The sequence below is a fragment of the Macaca thibetana genome, chromosome 10 (assembly GCF_024542745.1).
Source record: "Macaca thibetana thibetana isolate TM-01 chromosome 10, ASM2454274v1, whole genome shotgun sequence".
NCBI classification, from domain to species: domain Eukaryota; kingdom Metazoa; phylum Chordata; class Mammalia; order Primates; family Cercopithecidae; genus Macaca; species Macaca thibetana.
The window spans coordinates 8,456,028-8,473,272 of record NC_065587.1 but is presented as its reverse complement, the minus strand read 5'-3'; the positions used below and the strand labels follow the sequence as shown (position 1 = coordinate 8,473,272).

Genomic DNA, 17,245 nt, shown 5'->3' with positions numbered 1-17,245 from the left:
CATGGTGAAACCCCATCTCTACCAAAAAAATACAAAAATTGACTGAGCATGCTGGTGGGCGCCTGTAATCTCAGCTACTCGAGAGGCTGGGGCAGGAGAATCATTTGAACTCAGGAGGCAGAGGTTGTAGTGACCTGAGATCATGCCACTGGCACTCCAGCCTGGGCGACAAGAGCGAAACTCTGTCTCAAAAAAAAAAAGTGTCATTTCAATGAACATGCTTGAGCATGCTATACCCAGCACTGTGCTTGGCAGTATGAATGACACAGCCTCTGCTTCCATGTTAAATTCCTGGTAACCTGCCGGGCTCTTTCCCTTCCTGGGAACCCACCCCCTGTCCCCCACTGCACCCCTATCACAGGGGAAGTTGGAAGCACTCTGCTCAACCCAGGCTGCATTGCCCACTCTTGATAGTTTGGGGCATTTGGGGTGGATTTTCCCGTGGAAGGATCTTGAAGCAGACTGACTTGCCGGCTGCTGTTCTCTGACGGGAAGGGGGTCCTTGAGATGGCCCCCCAATAAGGTTCTTTTGATTGAGAGATGATGTATAAAATGGGATGGGGGAGAGGGCTTCCTCTGACAAAGGAAGGTGTAGAAGCTTCTCCTGGAGTTGGGCAGGGAAGGGTTAATCAACTAGAAAAATGCTGTCTGAGAGCCTGTCTCCCATAGGCAGCCAGATTGAGGCATGAAGAGGAGGAGCTGGCTTGATGGTGTGGTGAATGAGTTCTCCCTGCATCTGTCTTTACATGGCCTTCTTACAGGGACATCAGTCATTAGATTTAGGCCCCATCCTAATCCAGTATGACCTCATCTTAAGATGATTACATCTGTAAAGACCCTATTTCCCAATCAGGTTGCATTCACAGGTATCGGCAGTCAGGACTTCAACATATCTTTCTGGGGGACACAATTCAACAAGGCTCAATGAGGAAAGAACATTTTGATTAGAAGGGAACAGCAAGAGCAGAGGCCCCAGGGCCGCCCAAGGTGGATGCCCCTGTCACTGCCCACTGTTCTCTTGGGATTCCACAGATCCTGGTGCCTGGCAGCTGCGGAAACAGAGATGGGAGGCAGCTGACCCTCTGGACATCAGGCCTTCTCAGCCAGCCCTGCCCAGCCTGGTGCCAGAGGAGGGCCCTGCCTGCCCGCCCCTCCTCCCTCTTCCTCCCTGGTCCTCACTCCCACCCACATCCCAAGATGGACAAGGACAATAAAAGCTGTTTCATAAGCAGCTGGTGATTAATTGCCAAGTTAATTAAAGAGGCAGTAATTGCCGTCTGATTTCAGAGGAAGGAGTGATGTCTTGGACAGGGGTGGGTGGTCAGCTTAGGTCTCCCTGACAAGGCAGAGCCAGAAGACAGAAAGGATTTGAAAAGCCAGGAAGGAAAAACAGGTTCACTTATTTTTTAATTTTTTAAATGGTGTCTTGCTCTGTCTCTCAGGCTGGAGTGCAGTGGTGGCACAATCTTGGCCCACTGCAACCTCCACCTCCGAGGTTCAAGTGATTCTCCTGCCTCAGCCTCCCAAGTAGCTGGGACTACAGGTGCATGCCACCACAGGCCACCAATTTTTTTTTTTTTTTTGACGGAGTCTCGCTCTGTTGCCGGGCTGGAGTGCAGTGGCATGATCTCCGCTCACTGCAACCTCTCTGCTCACTGCAACCTCTGCCTCCTGGGTTCAAGCAATTCTCCTGCCTCAGCCTCCCTAGTAGCTGGGACTACAGGCGTGCACCACCACACCCAGCTACTTTTTGTATTTTTAGTAGAGACAGGATTTCACCATGTTGGCCAGGCTGGTCTTGCGCTCCTGACCCCAGGTGATCCTCCTGCCTTGGCCTCCCAAAGTGCTGGGACCACAGGCAGGAGCCACTGCATCCATCCAAAGCACCCTCTTTCTAAAGGTGCAACTGTTGGCTGGGCGCAGTGGCTCACCCCTGTAATCCCAGCACTCTGGGAGGCCGAGGCGGGTGGATCACCTGAGCTCAGGAGTTCAAGACCAGCCTGGCCAACATGGTGAAACCCTGTCTCTACTAAAAATACAAAAATTATCCGGATATGGTGGCATGCATCCATAGTCCTAGCTACGTGAGAGGCTGAGGCAAGAGAATCGCTTGAACCTGGGAGGTGGCGGTTGCAGTGAGGCAAGATAGCACCATTGCACTCCAGCCTGGGTGACAGAGGAAGACTCCATCTCAAAAAAAGACAAAACAAAACAAAACAAAACAAAACAAAACAAACAAGGGGGTGCTTCAGTCATAGCTGCAATATTTCATTTGACAGAGTCAGATGGGAGACTTAGATGCTTAAGCTTATCTTTGTACTTTTCTATGTCTTTGAAATATTTCATTAACATCCACACACATACAAAAATGGCAGGGGAGAGGTTAAGTGTTTCTAAATTCTAGTTTGGGATTTATAAATGGCTTCAAATACCAGTGTGCCTTACTTTACACAATGGAGAGGGTCTTAAAATTCTGTGTAAATTGAATCTCGTTGGCCCACCCGGTACATCTTAACACCACTGATGCTCTAGCTTCATTTCTGATTGATTTTCCCTGGCAGAGCTACCAAATTCTTTGCTTTAAGTGTCAGGCTCTCTCTGTCAAGTAGTTAATGACCTATAAAGCACTTAAAACGTACTGGAGGAGATGCGATTTGGAGGCACCCTGCAGTGTATCCTCTCTTATTGTCGGTAATCACCCCTCATTTATTTGCTCTTATTGGTTTGGAATTTGCTATCAGGTTTTCCTAAAGCTGAGCCCACCAAGAATGGTCCAATTCTATGCGGGCCCAGATGGGTGCCTGGATTGGAACCTAGGGGCAGTGGGCAGCCAGTGTGGCCTCTTTCCTCACAAGCCCTTCGGCTTGGGTGCCCTGGTCATCTCTTGGCCACACATTCAGCGGCTCTGCCACTTGCCAGCTGAGTGACCTTGAGCATTCAGTGACCCCCTTCAAGCCTCACTTTCCTCCTCCACACTGCCCCAGAGCTGGTGCCTGCCCCTGGGCAACTGGAAAACGACTGCAGCCTGGTGAGGTCAGTGCTGAGAGTTGGAGAAGAAGCCCAAGGTCAGGGTGAGCACGGAGGTCATGACCGAGGCAAGCTCCCGGGTCAGAGGCCATAGGAAGCATCCCCAAGGAGCACAAAACAGGGTGGGCCACTGACCGGGGGGCAGGAGAGCCTCTCAGAGAGGGGTCCAGCCTGGGAAGCAGAATAGGCTCTTCTAGGAGGGAAAGTGTCTTCAGTTCCTTCCTTCCTTCCTTCCTTCCTTCCTTCCTTCCTTCCTTCCTTCCTTCCTTCCTTCCTTCCTTCCCTCCCTCCCTCCCTCCCTCCCTCCCTCCCCTCTTTCTTTCTTTCTTTCTTTCTTTCTTTCTTTCTTCTTTCTTTCTTTCTTTCTTTCTTTCTTTCTTTCTTTCTTTCTTTCTTTCTTTCTTTCTTTCTTTCTTTCTTTCTTTCTCTCTTTCTTTCTCTTTCTTTCCTTGAGATAGAGTCTCGCTCTGTCGCCCAGGCTGGAGTGCAGTGGCTGGATCTCAGCTCACTGCAAGCTCCGCCTCCTGGGTTTACGCCATTCTCCTGCCTCAGCCTCCCGAGTAGCTGGGACTACAGGCGCCCACCATCATGCCCGGCAAATTTTTTGTATTTTTTAGTAGAGACGGGGTTTCACCAGGTTAGCCAGGATGGTCTTGATCTCCTGACCTTGTGATCCGCCCGCCTCGGCCTCCCAAAGTGCTGGGATTACAGGCTTGAGCCACCGCGCCTGGCCGAAAAAAATTATATTTTAAAAACCCACAACACACAATTTATTTTCTTACAGTTCTCAAGACCAGAAATTCAGGATCAGTTTCAACATGCAGAAACCAGGCTGTTCACAGGGCCACGTTCCCTCCAGAGGCTTTGAGGAGTATCTGTTTCCCTGCCCTCTCCTGCCTCTGGGGCTCCATTCCCCAGCTGTGGCGTCTTCTTCCACCTTCAAAACCAGCGGCGTAGCATCTTCAGACCTCTTTCTCTGCTTCCATCATCACACTGCCTTCTGCCTTTGGTCTGTAATCTCCCTCTGCATCCCTCTTATAAGGGCATTTGTGATTGTAATGATCCAGGATAATCTCCTCATCTCCAGATCCTTAATCACATCTGCAGCACCTTTGCAATATAAGGTAACATTCACAGGTTCCAGGGATTAGGATGTGGACATCTTGGCGATCGTGGGATTCTTCAGCCTACCACAGAAGGCCACCAACCAAAGTGGTTCAGATCATGGATTCTGAAGCCACTGCTGGGGTCTGAATCTCAACTGCACCATCTGCCAGCTACGTGACCTTGGGCGAGTTGTTATAGCTCTCTGAGGCTCAGTTTCCTCATCTGCAAAATGGGATCAATGCTTACTTACCACCACAGATAAAAACTCAATAGCCATTTAACTGTCACACAGGTAGAGGGAGTTTCATGTGCCAGAGCCTGGACCTTGAAAGAGGCCCCAGCAGGGCCCTTCTGTAGGAGGAAGGGAGGAATGGCAGGAAAGGGGACGGGCAGGGCAGGTGGAGGAAGAAGCTGAAGCATGTCCCAGGGAAGTGTGTGTGTGCTCTGTCCTAAGGGTAATGAACAGGGGACAACAGAAGGTGTTTAAGTAGGGCAATTTTTTTGGTTTATTTTTGGTTTGTGTTATTGAAATGTAATTCACATATTATAAAATTTACCCTTTTAAAGTGTACAATTCAATGAATTTTAGCATATTCTCGAGGTTGTCTAACCATCACTGCTGTCGCATTCCAGAACATTTCCATTACCTCATGAAAAATCCCCATACCCATTAGCAGTTTTTTGGGGTTTTTGTTTGTTTGTTTGTTTGTTTCTTTGAGACGGAGTCTCACTCTGTCGCCCAGGCTGGAGTGCAGTGGTGCTATCTCTGCTCACTGCAAGCTCCGCCTCCCAGGTTCACACCATTCTCCTGCCTCAGCCTCCCGAGTAGCTGGGACGACAGGCACCCACCACCCGCGCCCGGCTAATTTTTTGTATTTTTAGTAGAGATGGGGTTTCAGCATGGTCTCGATGTCCTGACCATGTGATCCACCCGCCTCAGCCTCCCAAAGTGCTGGGATTACAGGCACAAGCCACCACGCTGGGCCCTGCCCAGCTAATTTTTTGTATTTTTAGTAGAGACGGGGTTTCACTGTGTTAGCCAGGATGGTCTCTATCTCCTGAGCTCATGATCCGCCCACCTTGGCCTCCCAAAGTATTGGGATTACAGGCGCGAGCCACCGTGCCCGGCCAGCAGTTTTTTTTTTTTTTTTCTAGACGGAGTCTCACTCTGTCGCCCAGACTGGAGAGCAGTGGCACCATGTCGGCTCACTGCAACCTCAGTCTCCTGGATTCAAGCAATTCTCCTGCCTCAGCCTCCTGAGTAGCTGGGATTACAGGCGCCTACCACCACGCCCAGCTAAGTTTTATATTTGTAGTAGAGATAGGGTTTCATCATGTTGGCCAGGCTGGTCTCAAACTCCTGACCTCTGGTGATCCACCCACCTCAGCCTCCCAAAGTGCTAGGATTACGGGCAAGAGCCATTGTGCCTGGCCGTCTGGCTAATCTTTGTATTTTTAGTAGAGATAGGGTTTCACTGTGTTGGCCAGGCGTGGGCCACTGCGCCTGGCCCTCATTAGCAGTTCTAAAGCAATCTGCAATCTTGAACTCCAGGCTTGAACCCAGGAAGAAGGCAGGGGTGTCTTGAGCACCACAATGACCATCCATATTTCTGGAACTGGTCACTTGGCTGTGGGTGCTACCCTTATCCCTGAGACTCAGCTGCACAGACTTGTCCCAATGGGTCAGGAAGGACAGCAGCTCTCCTGGCTCCACGGCCGTCACATGACATGCCATGGTTCCCCACCCATAAGGGGCAGGAGATTGTGGGGCTGCTGGAGGAAGCTGCGGGGGCATTTGAGGTTGAGTGCTGGCTAAGCAGCAATGGCTCATGCCGGTAATCCCAGAACTTGGGAGGCCAAGGTGGCAGGATCGCTTGAGCTCAGGTGTTTGCAACCAGCCTGGGCAACGTGGCAAAACCCAGTCTTTATGAAAAATACAAAAAATTAGCCAGGTGTGATGGTGTGCACCTGTATCCCAGCTACTCAGGAGACTGAGGCAGAGGACCACTTGAGCCCAGGAGGTTGAGGCTGCAGTGAGCTGTGATCGCACCACCGCACTCCAGCCCGGATGACAGAGTGAGACCCTGTCTCAAAAAAACAAAAACAAAAACAAAAACAAAAAACAACCACCAAAAAAACAAATTAAAAAAATTTTTTTGAAAACCGTCCAATCAGTTAGAGAAAGAGAAAAAATGGAGCTTCTCCAGTGCTCCGCACACACCTCTGTCACCCACCCCTGGCCGGGCTCAGTTCTGCTGGGTACTTGGGGGAGTCCCAGGCCCCAAATGGTGAGGGACATGTGGCCTAGCCTAGAGGCAGCTGCGGCAGGAGGGAGGCCATCTGGTGAGGCAAGAGGTAGCGGTCAGGACTTTGCTGAGTCCGCTGAGCCATCCCCTGGCAGTCACAAGGGCTTCTGGGATCAATTAGCAGAACCACCCTAACAGGGCTCATGGCCCCTGACGCAGGCACGTGTCCTCAGAGCCTCTTGACAGCCTTGGCAGCCAGGAATCCAAGGGAGGTGGGGGAGGGGATGCCGGCCTTTCCCCTGTGCCTGGCCTCGCCTCCAACAGCTCAGCACAGAGCCTCCCCAGCTCTCCCCATTAGGCAGAGGCTGCTGGCCTTCCAGAGCCTGCATTTTTCATTGCCTTGCTTCTCCTGGTGGTGTGGGTGCAGCAACAGTCTGTCTCAATTTTCACATATGTAAAATGGGTCACATACTAATTAAAGATCACTTCCTGGAAATCGAAAAAAAAAAATTCTCCCTTTTCACTAAGAACAGGTGTTGAATCACCAGTAAAGGAAAAGACTCCTTTATGTTTTGAACAAACAGCTCCTAAGCCCCTACTGTGAGTCAGGCACAGACAAAGAGAGACAAATTAGGTATTTGCCATGCTTGGGAAACTCGGGAATTCTGGGGGGAGATGGATGTGTGTGAATTGATTTAGTTCGAAGAGGTCAAAGAAATAAGAGGATCGAGTAAACTGCTTGGTGTGGGAGGGGGCTTTAAGGAAGACTTCAGGGTGGAGGTAGCATTTTTACTTTTATTTTTTGAGACTGAGTCTTACCGTGTGGCTGATATCTGTGGTGTGTGCCACCACACCCGGCTAATTTTTGTATTTTTAGTAGAGATGGGGTTTTGCCATGTTGGCTAGGCTGGTCTTGAACTCCTGACCTCAGGTAATCCACCTGCCTTGGCCTCCCAAAGTGGTGGGATTGTAGGCGTGAGCCACTGTGCCTGGCTGGAGGTAGCATTTGAGCAGGAATTCCTCAGGCAAATAAAAGGGTTCAGGGCCTCAGGGCAGGGAGAATGGTAGGAGCCCAGGCTCAGAGGTGGGGAGCTCAGCATCTTGGGGAACAGCAGACATGGACGGAAGCATGAATGGAGCTGGGGTGACTTTGGGCCAGCAGGAGTCAGTCAGAAATGAGCTGGTAGACTCCATGAAGATAGGACTGTCCATTTCTTATTCCAGCCACAGCACTGGGCTTGACACATAGTTGGAGCAACAAATGTTGTTAAAAGAATGAAGGGATGGCCAGGCATGGTGGTTCACACCTGTAATCCCAGCAATTTGGGAGGCTGAGGCAGGTGGATCACTTGAGGTCAGGAGTTTGAGACCATCCTGGCCAACGTGGTGAAACCGTCTATACTAAAAACACAAAAAATTAGCCAGGCATAGTGGCACACACCTGTGATCCCAGCTACTTGGGAAGCTGAGGCAGGAGAATTGCTTGAACCTGGGAGGCAGAGGTTGCAGTGAGAGGCAGAGGTTGCAGTGAGCCAAGATTGTGCCACTGCACTCCAGCCTGGGTCATAGGAGAGAAGCCCTGTCTCAAAAAAAAAAAAAAAAAAAAACGCTGAGAGTGGTAGCTCACACCTGTAATACCAGCATTTTGGGAGGCCAAGGTAGGTGGATCTCTTGAAGTCAGGAGTTTGAGACCAGCCTGGCCAATATGGTGATACTCCGTCTCTACTAAAAATAGAAAAAAAATTAGCTGGGTGTAGTGGCATGTGCCTGTAGTCCCAGCTACTCGGGAGGCTGGGGCAGAAGAACTGCTTGAACCCAGGAGGTGGAGATTGCAGTGTGCCTAGATCACACCACTGCACTCCAGCCTGGGCCTCACAGACAGACTCCATCTCAAAAAAAAAAAAAAAAAAAGAGTGAAGGAGTGGTAAGAACCCTGAATGTGAGATGAAGGGGTTGAGCCCTGATCCTGTGGACAGTGGAAACCACTGTGAAGTTTGGTATAGGGTGTGAGGTAGGGGTCATGTAGAGGTTTGGCTCTCCCAGCACCAATTCTTGAGAAGACTGTTCCCCATTGAATGATGGTGGCACCCTTGTTGGAAAGAACTGACCATTACCATAAGGTATGACAGGCTTTTGAGAGAGGAATGATGTGGTCAGATATGTGCTATAGAAAGATCAGGTGAGCCTTGTTTGGACTGGGAATGGCTGGGAGGAGGAGGGGTTGGAGGGAGGCTCTTATGGCTGGACTTGATGGCAGCGGGACAGAAGGGGCATCTGAGAAGAGACATCCCTGGATCAGCCCATGGCAGGGAGCAAGGTACAGGGCTATGTCCTGAGCCAAGGCCAGGATCTGGCCCACTTGGGCCTGTGGAGCTCACTGGGGGATGGAGATGGGGCAGGCAAGGGAGAGACAGAGAAAATGCCCCCACTCCTCAGCCCCTCAAGGTCCTCTAAGTGGTAAAATAAAACCCACTCCAGATACAGCCATTTGCAAAGTCAGTTTTCAGGTAATGAGAGGATTGTAAAGGCAAAACAATGCCAATTACAGCAGCATTATCCAGGATTATAAAGCTTCTAAGAGGCGGCTCACACCTCCAGGCATGCTGTGCCTGGGAATTTCCAGGGTAGACTTGGAATCAGAGCATCCAGGCTGCCAGGATCCAGGCCTCAGAGCGGGTGTGGGCTGCCAGGGAGGCCCAATCCCTGGGGCTCTATGGACCTACCTCCATTTCCCCAAGGAGATAGAATACCGGGAGGCAGGAGGACCCCCCCAACTTACACACACACACACACACACACACACACACACACACACACACACACACACACATTCTGAGAAATTGGATATGAGGAATGTGAGGCTGCCAGCCCATCTCTGAAGGAAATCTGTCCTTCCATGGGCTTCCCTAGTCCTGGGGCCACCACATCCCTCCATGACTCTTTCCACCTCCCCCATCACCTCCCCCATCCAGCCTTGCGGACAGCAGGACTGCACACACACCAAAGCAGCCCAGCATTGCTCCTCCTGGGCTGTGTGACCTGGAGCCAGTCGCCTTTTCTCTGAGTGGTAGCTTCTGCTTCAGTAAAACGGGGAAATCACCCCTGCCCACCATCACAGACTTATTTTCAGGATTAAATGAAATATTCTAGATAAAGAGTCCAAGGAATAGAAACCAGCCCAACCTCAGCGCCTGGTGATTTGGTGGTGACTGTTAGAACAGTGAACTTCTATGCACTGGGCCCCAGGAATCCCTCCTCATTTCCCATAGAGAAAGTTTTGCAGATGTGTGTGTGTACAAGGATATTCCCTGCAGCCCCTTATGTGAGGTTGAAAAAATCATAAACAACTGAAAAGGCCTTCGATAGGGGCGTGATTAAATTACGATCCATCTGTCCTGCAGGATCCTTTGCTGTAATTGGAGTCTGGCAGCTCCTGCGTGCTGTCTCCGGCAGATCCCACCACGTGGGGCTGCATCAGCAAAGCAAGTGCAAACAACACCTACAGAATGAATCCATCGCCGCTGTTCGGAAGCCCACACGGCGCTCCAGATTTTACATGTTCACAGGTAGGCACCTAGATGCCATAAAAGCAGCGATGAAGAAAACACTCCCAAATGACCCGATTGGTTACTACTGGGGAGGGGATGGGTATGGAGGCTGGGAGGTGGCAGGTGCATCAGAGGGAGTTTCACTTTGCTGTAGTTTTAATGTTTCACTGCAACATATGCCTCTGTCACCCACATATGTCACCTCCAGACACACATAAAACACACGCCAACACCAAGTGCAGGGAGTCTGGCTTGACCCTTCTCAGTCAAGGCTGAGGCCATCATTCTGACCACAGGTCAGGGAAGGGAGACTGGGGAAGCCCCTCAGGTGGGCAAATGACATCCCCTGGCACTGCAAGGAACGGAGTGACGCCACTCAGCCTGGCTGGACTGAGCCAACGGCCCACCTCTCCTGCAGAAGCTGTCTGCCAAGAAAACTACTGAGCTACATAAAAATCCATCCCTGAAATCCCAGAGGCATCTTTAGAATAGAGCATGGCCTTTAAATTAGAATGTGCTTTAAAAAAAAAGAAGAAGAAGAAGAAGAGGAAAAAGGAAAAGCAGGTTTTGCCCGTAACTTGAGTTCTTTGAGTTCAGGTTTGTGAGAGTGGGTGGCAAGAGCACTGCCTACCCTGGCCGAGGCCACCAGGCTCAGGTCCTGCAATATTGGCTGAAAGGGAACCCCAGCCCCACTGGGTTCAGCGTAGCACTGGCACATGTTCCCATGGAAACTCTGCTGCCAGAATCCTCTGGAAATGTTTGCTGAGGAGGGGCCACTGCTTACCGCACCCACTTCAAGTTCTGAACTGGTGGTAGAGGCTGGGCACAGACTGACCTCTAGAAGAAGTCCATGGGCCCTCTGCTAGGGTGGCACCAGACTTCCCTGGTCCTACAGGACAGCCAGTGGCCTCCTAGCTTGGTTCTGGGCCTCCGCCTGCAAGCACACATGGCAAGGAGGGCTTCAGCAGGCTCGCAGAACAGCGTGGCAAGGCCCCTGCTCCCAGAGGCTGGTTTCCCAGGATGATTTTCTCAATCAAGTGCTGATAGAGCAGAAGCCAAGTGGCGGGGGCAGGGCGGGGGGTGTTGGAGGCTGAAACCCACTGAAGGGGTCAATTTCCTAGAGGCGGGCAGGGAAGCCTGGGGGTGCCAGACATGGCTGAGATGTTTCTGCAGAGGGGAGGTTGGGAAGACCTAGGAGGGCAGGGCAGGCTGGGCCCGGAGAGATGACGGGAAATCCCACTAGGCCAGGGGCCAGTGGGCAAAGGGAAGCATCAGCTGAGACCCAGAGACACGGCTGCCCTGCCGGAAGGGGAAGGGGTCTGCAGGGCTGCCTGGGGCTTCCCTTCCCCGCCCTAACCCCAGTCCCCACTGAGGACTGCTCACATCCGCCAGTCCTGGAAGATCCACAGCTCCCCTTCACCTGGGCCTCACCGACTCCACTCAAGCCACCCCTGCCCTTAGCTTTTCCCCTCCAGGCCCATTCACTCAGCTCCTGCTAAGCCAGCACCCTCCTCCCCTCACCTCTCTGCTTAACTTGCCCCCACCCCCAACTCTGGGCAGCCCTGGCCTGTCCACCTGATCGTGCTACCCCGTAGGCACTCCTTAAAGGCATGGCTGCAGAGAGCCCAGGGCCCCAGCTCCTAGGGAGGCCTGCCTCTCACTTAGACCCCTCTGTACTGCCCCAGCAGCCTATATCTTCTGAAGGATGAATCTTGAAGGAAATGCACACCCACTGAGCTTCTGCCTCAGCCAGGGAGTCCCCGTCTGTCCTTTCTGAGACACTGAGTGGCGTTTTTGTTTATTTGTTTTTTGCTTTGGACGGAGCATGCTCTGTCACCCGGGCTGGTGTGCAGTGGTGCCACCTTGGCTCACTGCAACCTCTGCCTCCCAGGTTTAAGCGATTCTCCTGCCTTAGCCTCCCGAGTAGCTGGGACTACAGGTGCATGCCACCACATCAGGCTAATTTTTGTATTTTATAGTAGAGATGGGGTTTCACCACATTGGCCAGGCTGGTCTCAAACTCCTGGCCTCAAGTGATCCACCCGCCTCAGCCTCCCAAAGTGCTGGGATTACAGGCATGAGCCACCAAGCCCGGCCTGAGCTGTCTTAACTGTCACTGCAAACTGAGGCTTAGGTGGCCAGTGACTCGCCCAAATCCACAAGTCCATAAGTCCACCTGTGAGAGGTGGAGCAGGGATTCAAGGGAGGCCCTGGGGCCACCCAGCCTGCGTGGCTCTCTAAAGCAATTTTCTTCTCTTCCCTCCTCCACCCATTCATAGCGGAAAGCAAGCCTGTACCCCAGGAGCTTCCATTCATGCCCTCTCTGTTCTTCCTTCTCCCGCCTGCCCCATGCACCTCCCACCCTGAAGTTCCCTGCCACCCCTCGCCCTGCCCCAGCTTGTCTCTGCAGGCTCTCAGTCCTGGGAGCTGGGGAACAGGTGCTCAGTCCTCTTTGTCGCCCAAGAATGTCTCAGAACATTCTTACCCCACCCTCCCTTGGGTCAAAGCCCTTTAGGGTCCCGTCCCTCCACGCTGTGCCCTCTTCCTCCTCCTCCTCCTAGCCTCTCTCCTTGCTCACTGAAGACTTCGGCACCCACTGCCTCCCAGCCTTGCCCTGAACCAAGCACAGACGACCACCACGCTGGCAATGTCTGTGTCCACCAGAGGGGCGATGAGTCAGCCCCAAGAACCTCCTAGACCACAGGAAGGAGTTGGAATTTTATTCCAAGTGAGGTAAAAACTATGCAAGGTATGGAGCAGGGGAGGGCCAAGGCCAGGTGTGGGTTTAATCGGGGTCTGTCGGGGGCAGGGCAGCCACAGGGAGGCCGTGTTTGTGATGCCTGGGCCAGGGCACGGTGGTAAAGTTCAACCCAGGCTCCCCTCTCTACCCCTGAAAAAGACTGGAGAATGCTGAGTCCCAGCCAGAGGATCCAGGGTCCAGGAGCTGAGGTCAGAGAGGCCCAGGAGGTGGGGGAGGCAGGCCCAGTGAGGTGGCGCTCTCCTGGTCTTGCTGGCTTCAGTATTCCCAGGGGAGCTCACTGCACCCTGAGCGGCATTGTCCCCCGTTGCTGTGACCCTTGCCCCCGCCTCAGGCTGGTGGAGCCAGGAGCCTGGGAGGCCCCTGTGCACACCTGGCAGCTTCACCTCCCCAAACAGGCCTGGAGTTCATTCAAATCCAGCCTCTGGGAGCAGGGGCCTTGCCACTTGGTTATGTGAGCCTGCAAAAGCCCTCCTTGCCATGTGTGCTTGCAGGCGGGGGCCCAGAACCAAGCTGGGAGGTCACTGACTGTCCTGCGGGACCAGAGAAGTCTGGTGCCACCCTAGCAGGGCCCAGGGATGACTTCCGGGCCAATCTGTGCCCAGCCTCTACCACCAGCTTTCCCTTCTCCGCAGGGAGGGGCGTGACCTGCAGAACCAAAGGTGCCTCTGCCAGCGGTAGCCCAGTGCTGCTTGGGGGCAGGGCCAGGGCCTGTGCCTTGGGTACCCCACCCTCCCTGGGCACATTTGGGGTTGGGGCAGCCCACACGGGGGGATGGGAGGATTGACCTGCCCATTTCACAAATGAGCAAAGGTGGGAGAACTCAGGGAGACATGGGGGAGCGGAGGGAGGAAGCGGAGCCTAACAGCCCGGGGCCACCCAGACCCCAGCCACTGCCTGCCTGTGGATGGGTTTCTGGCCACAGTGCAGGGCTGCTGTGAGGAGGAAGTGAGGGTGATATGGGCACTCAGAACAGCAGAAATGGCTCCGGGCCAGGCACTAGGGAGCCACTGTCCCCATGGGGCCTGAGCTTCTGCCTCAGAGGGACCTTCCGGCTGCCCTTGAGGGTCCCAGCACCAAACCCCACAGCTGGACCACTTGGGACCTCAATCCACAGGGGGCCAGAGCTGGGGCTATGGCAGATAAAGACAGAGCAGGAGGACTGGATGAAGCCGCAGGTGGTGGGCACAGGATAGGCCAGACAGAAGGAACTCTGGGGGACTGCGCGTTGGGTAGAAGGAGGGACAGCTGAGGTCCTGCAGTGGGGAAGGCCTGGAGCAGAGGGTGACAAAGGAGATGACAGTGTGCATACAGGGCCAGACCAATGGGAGCAGGGACCCTTGCGGGAGGGGGAACTTCAGGCCATTCATTCAGCTGCTGTTTAGCCAGCACCCTCCTCCCCTCATCCATCCCTCTGCCCTCATCCCAAACATGCCATAATCTCCTTCCTCACCGGCTTGTACCCAAGCCCTCTCTGCCCCCAGCCTGCTGACCACCTCTCAGCCATGTCCTGGGCCTCCAGATCTGTCCCTGATCCCAGTCTTGCCTCTGCGGGGTCCATCATCCTTCTCTGTCCCCCAGACCTCCCACGCCAGCCCCTGCTCCCACCCTGATGGCTGCCTCGTGCCTCTGGCCCAGCTGGGCAGGTAGGGGTTTGCATAGCTGCTCCCCAGCTCCTCCACACCTCGGCTCCCCACACAGCGCTGCTAAGGGGCCCTTGCAGGGACCTCCCTCAGCTCAGAGGCTGCCCTGCTGGCTGAGGTGCCAGCTGTCTGGTGCCAAGAGAGCCAAGAGAGCATGCTGCTCTGTAAGCATGAGGTGGTGAGCAGGGCTCTGGGCAAGAGTGGCATCCAGGAAAGCCCTTGAAGACTGAGGGGCACTTTGCTGGTTGTGCCAGGGAAGAAGGGCCTGCCTGGCAGAAGGAACAGCCTGGGCAAAGGCCGCAAGATGTGAAAGCCTTGGCGGCTAGGGCATAGAATGGGGGCAGTGGGGCATGCCAAGGCGGGAAGGGCCTTGAATGTGAGATGATGGGGTATCCCTGGGGGCCTTACTCCCAACTCAAGTCAAGTCCTTTGGTGGCAGAGGCTGCCCCGTCCTCTGACCCAGGGCAAGCTCTATGGGCAGTGGAGCCCATCCTAGAGATTTTCATAGACCAGGTTAAATTCGCCATCATCTTTGAATCTATGCAGTCTCTCCTGGATAGAAAAGAAGAAAGGGAGGGAGGGAGAGAAAGAGAGAGAATGACCATTAGGTAGGAAAAGAATGAACTTGCACTAATTTAGTTTTAGCCAGAGGGCAACAGATTATTTCCTGTGTAGCTTTGATGGGCCTGCCCTCTGTCTCCAAACCCACCTCCCCAGCCTCTTCCCCCACCACGCTCCCCACCCCTGCTCGCTGCCCTCCATCCACATGGGTCTGCCCTTCCAGCCTCAGAGCTTCCCCCACAGCTCTGCCCTCTGCCTTCTGCCCTCTGTGTGGGATACACCTCCTCCCAAAGACACATCTGTTCCATGACTGCCTCCTACTCATCCTGCCTGCGGGCTCATCGTAGGGTCCGAGGGACCCCCTCCCTCCCTGTCCTGGCTGGTCCCTCCCAGAAGACCACCCCTCACAACAGGGCTACAAATGCCTCTGTGTGTCCATGGGGTCAGTGACCTGTTCCTGCAGACTATGGCTCCCAGAGTGCAGGGACATGCCTAGTTCTCCTGTCTAGCACCCCGGGGCCTGGCACAGGGTGGGCACTGCCTGAGATGGCCCAGGTATCCCTGGAGATCCCAGGGTCGGGGAAGCCCTGCTTTCACTCAGGGTCTAGTTGAGGGCTGAGTATAGAAAGGGCTTTGAGAATAGGCAATTTAACAAACAGTGCTGGCCTGGGCCAGAGAAGGCCAAGTGCCAGCCGCCCACACCCCCTGATGGATGCTCCAAGAGGCCTGTGGGCTCCTGTTCTGGCTGAACAACACCTCACACTTCACAGTGCTGAAAGCCCTGGTGCAGATGTTATTCAGCTTGGAACACGTTTGAATTCAGGGGCAGTTGGTATTGCAGGAAATCATTGCTCATCCACTTTACCGATGAGCAAACAGGTTTAAGAGAGAAAGTATGTACCTGGTGCGGTGGGCCCGTTAATCCCACCTTTAATCCCAGCACTTTGGGAGGCTGAGGCGGGTGAATCATGAGGTCAGGAGTTCGAGACCAGCCTGGCCAACACGGTGAAACCCTGTCTGTACTAAAAACACAAAAAATTATCTGGGCATAGTGGTGGGCACAGTGGTGGGCACCTGTAATCCCAGCTACTCGGGGGGCTGAGGCAGGAGACTTGCTTGAACCCAAGAGGCAGAGGTTGCAGTTAGCTGAGATCCCGCCACTGCCCTCCTGCCCGGGTGACAGAGCAAGACTCTGTCTCAAAAAAAAAAAAAAGAAAAAAAAAAGAGAGAGAGAGAGAAAATATGATTGGGTAATATGCCTGAGGCCCTATCATGACAATCACGTAGCCCTGACCAGGCCACCCTAGCTTCTACTAGCTCACACTCTAACTCCAGACTTTAGCCAACCCCAACCTGGGGGCAGCTGGAAGCCTAACACCCCTGTCTGATTGGCCAGTGTGGACACTGTGCCCAGTGGTAGTTACAATAGCTCACAGTGCATAGGCACAGCTGGGTTCCAGGCAGCTCTCTCAGTACAACATTCTACCCTCACTGAACATCTATGAGGTAGGCACTGTTAGGATGCTCAGTCTGCACAAAATGAGATTCAGACACAGAGAAGTCAGACACCTCGACTAGGGCTGCACAGCGGCTAAGGGACAGAGCAGGAACTCAGGCCCACCAGTCCTCCTAACCAGCAGGCCAGCTGCCACCAAGAGAGGGCTGGGATTCCACAGCAGGTGGCTCACTTCCATGTCCCATTTGCCCCCCGCCCCCACTTCACTGATGACAGGAGGGTCAGCTGGAGTGAGAAGCCAGGTGTGGTGTTCCAGTGCCTGCGTACCTGGGAGACGGGGCTCTGCTTGGCGGTGGGTGGGCAGCCATCCTCACTCTCGATGCAGGCGTAGACCTCGGTCTCGCGGCGCTGCAGAGCCTGCAGGAGACGGGGTGCCATGATCAGGGGCAAGTGTGCAGAGGGGTAGTCCCCAGCCCCAGCAGCCGGCCCCCTGCCTGTTACACACCCCACCGTGGGACCCCAGGCAAGGGCAAAGCCCAGCCACATCTTTTCACCTGCCACCCCCTTTCCCAGAGTCACCTTGCCCCTTCCCTGCCTGTACAGGGCTGACCCCTCTCTGTTCTCAGCCACCTCCCTAACCCCCCTTAAGGTCCTCCAGTAGAGCCTTGTGTTCCACCTGGAGGGTTCTATCCAGGCTTCCACCGGGCTGGCAAGAGGAAGGGCCAGGCCTCCTCCCACTGTCCCTAGGCTCTTAAGGGCCTTGCAGCCAGCAGCCCCCTGCATGATACCTGTGGCCACGGCTCCAACAGGATGCCCCCATGACCTCTGCCTTTACCCCCCTGTTCAAAGCCCCGGCCCCTATGAGGGTCCTCCCACCCACCCGCACCCTCTAGTTCTCC

The 17,245-nt window shown here is 53.9% G+C and overlaps 2 protein-coding genes across 13 annotated transcripts in view; both read right to left on the bottom strand.

The window, feature by feature from the left end:
- Positions 1 to 17,245, bottom strand: part of NDUFA6 (NADH:ubiquinone oxidoreductase subunit A6) — a 321,526-nt gene that overhangs the window by 281,357 nt on the left and 22,924 nt on the right. Inside the window, exon 1 of one of the 9 annotated variants that reach the window (XM_050806043.1) lies at positions 17,196 to 17,199. The exons of 4 other annotated variants lie outside the window; for them this stretch is intronic. The gene's annotated coding sequence lies outside the window, so the exon portion shown is untranslated. Of the gene's footprint in view, positions 1 to 8,446; positions 8,451 to 9,146; positions 9,151 to 11,515; positions 11,520 to 16,601; positions 16,606 to 17,195; positions 17,200 to 17,245 lie in introns of those variants that run through there. 4 more of the 9 variants (XM_050806040.1, XM_050806062.1, XM_050806072.1 and 1 more) reach the window with 4 other exon arrangements.
- Positions 12,635 to 17,245, bottom strand: part of NFAM1 (NFAT activating protein with ITAM motif 1) — a 48,869-nt gene continuing 44,258 nt past the window's right edge. For 2 of the 4 annotated variants that reach the window (XM_050806013.1, XM_050806017.1), the window contains exons 5-6: positions 16,674 to 16,763; positions 14,274 to 14,881 (exon numbers count right to left, since the gene is read on the bottom strand). In XM_050806013.1, coding sequence (XP_050661970.1) covers positions 14,822 to 14,881; positions 16,674 to 16,763 — 150 coding nt within the window. In that variant the 3' untranslated portion in view covers positions 14,274 to 14,821. Of the gene's footprint in view, positions 14,882 to 16,673; positions 16,764 to 17,245 lie in introns of those variants that run through there. The other 2 variants (XM_050806014.1, XM_050806015.1) reach the window with 2 other exon arrangements.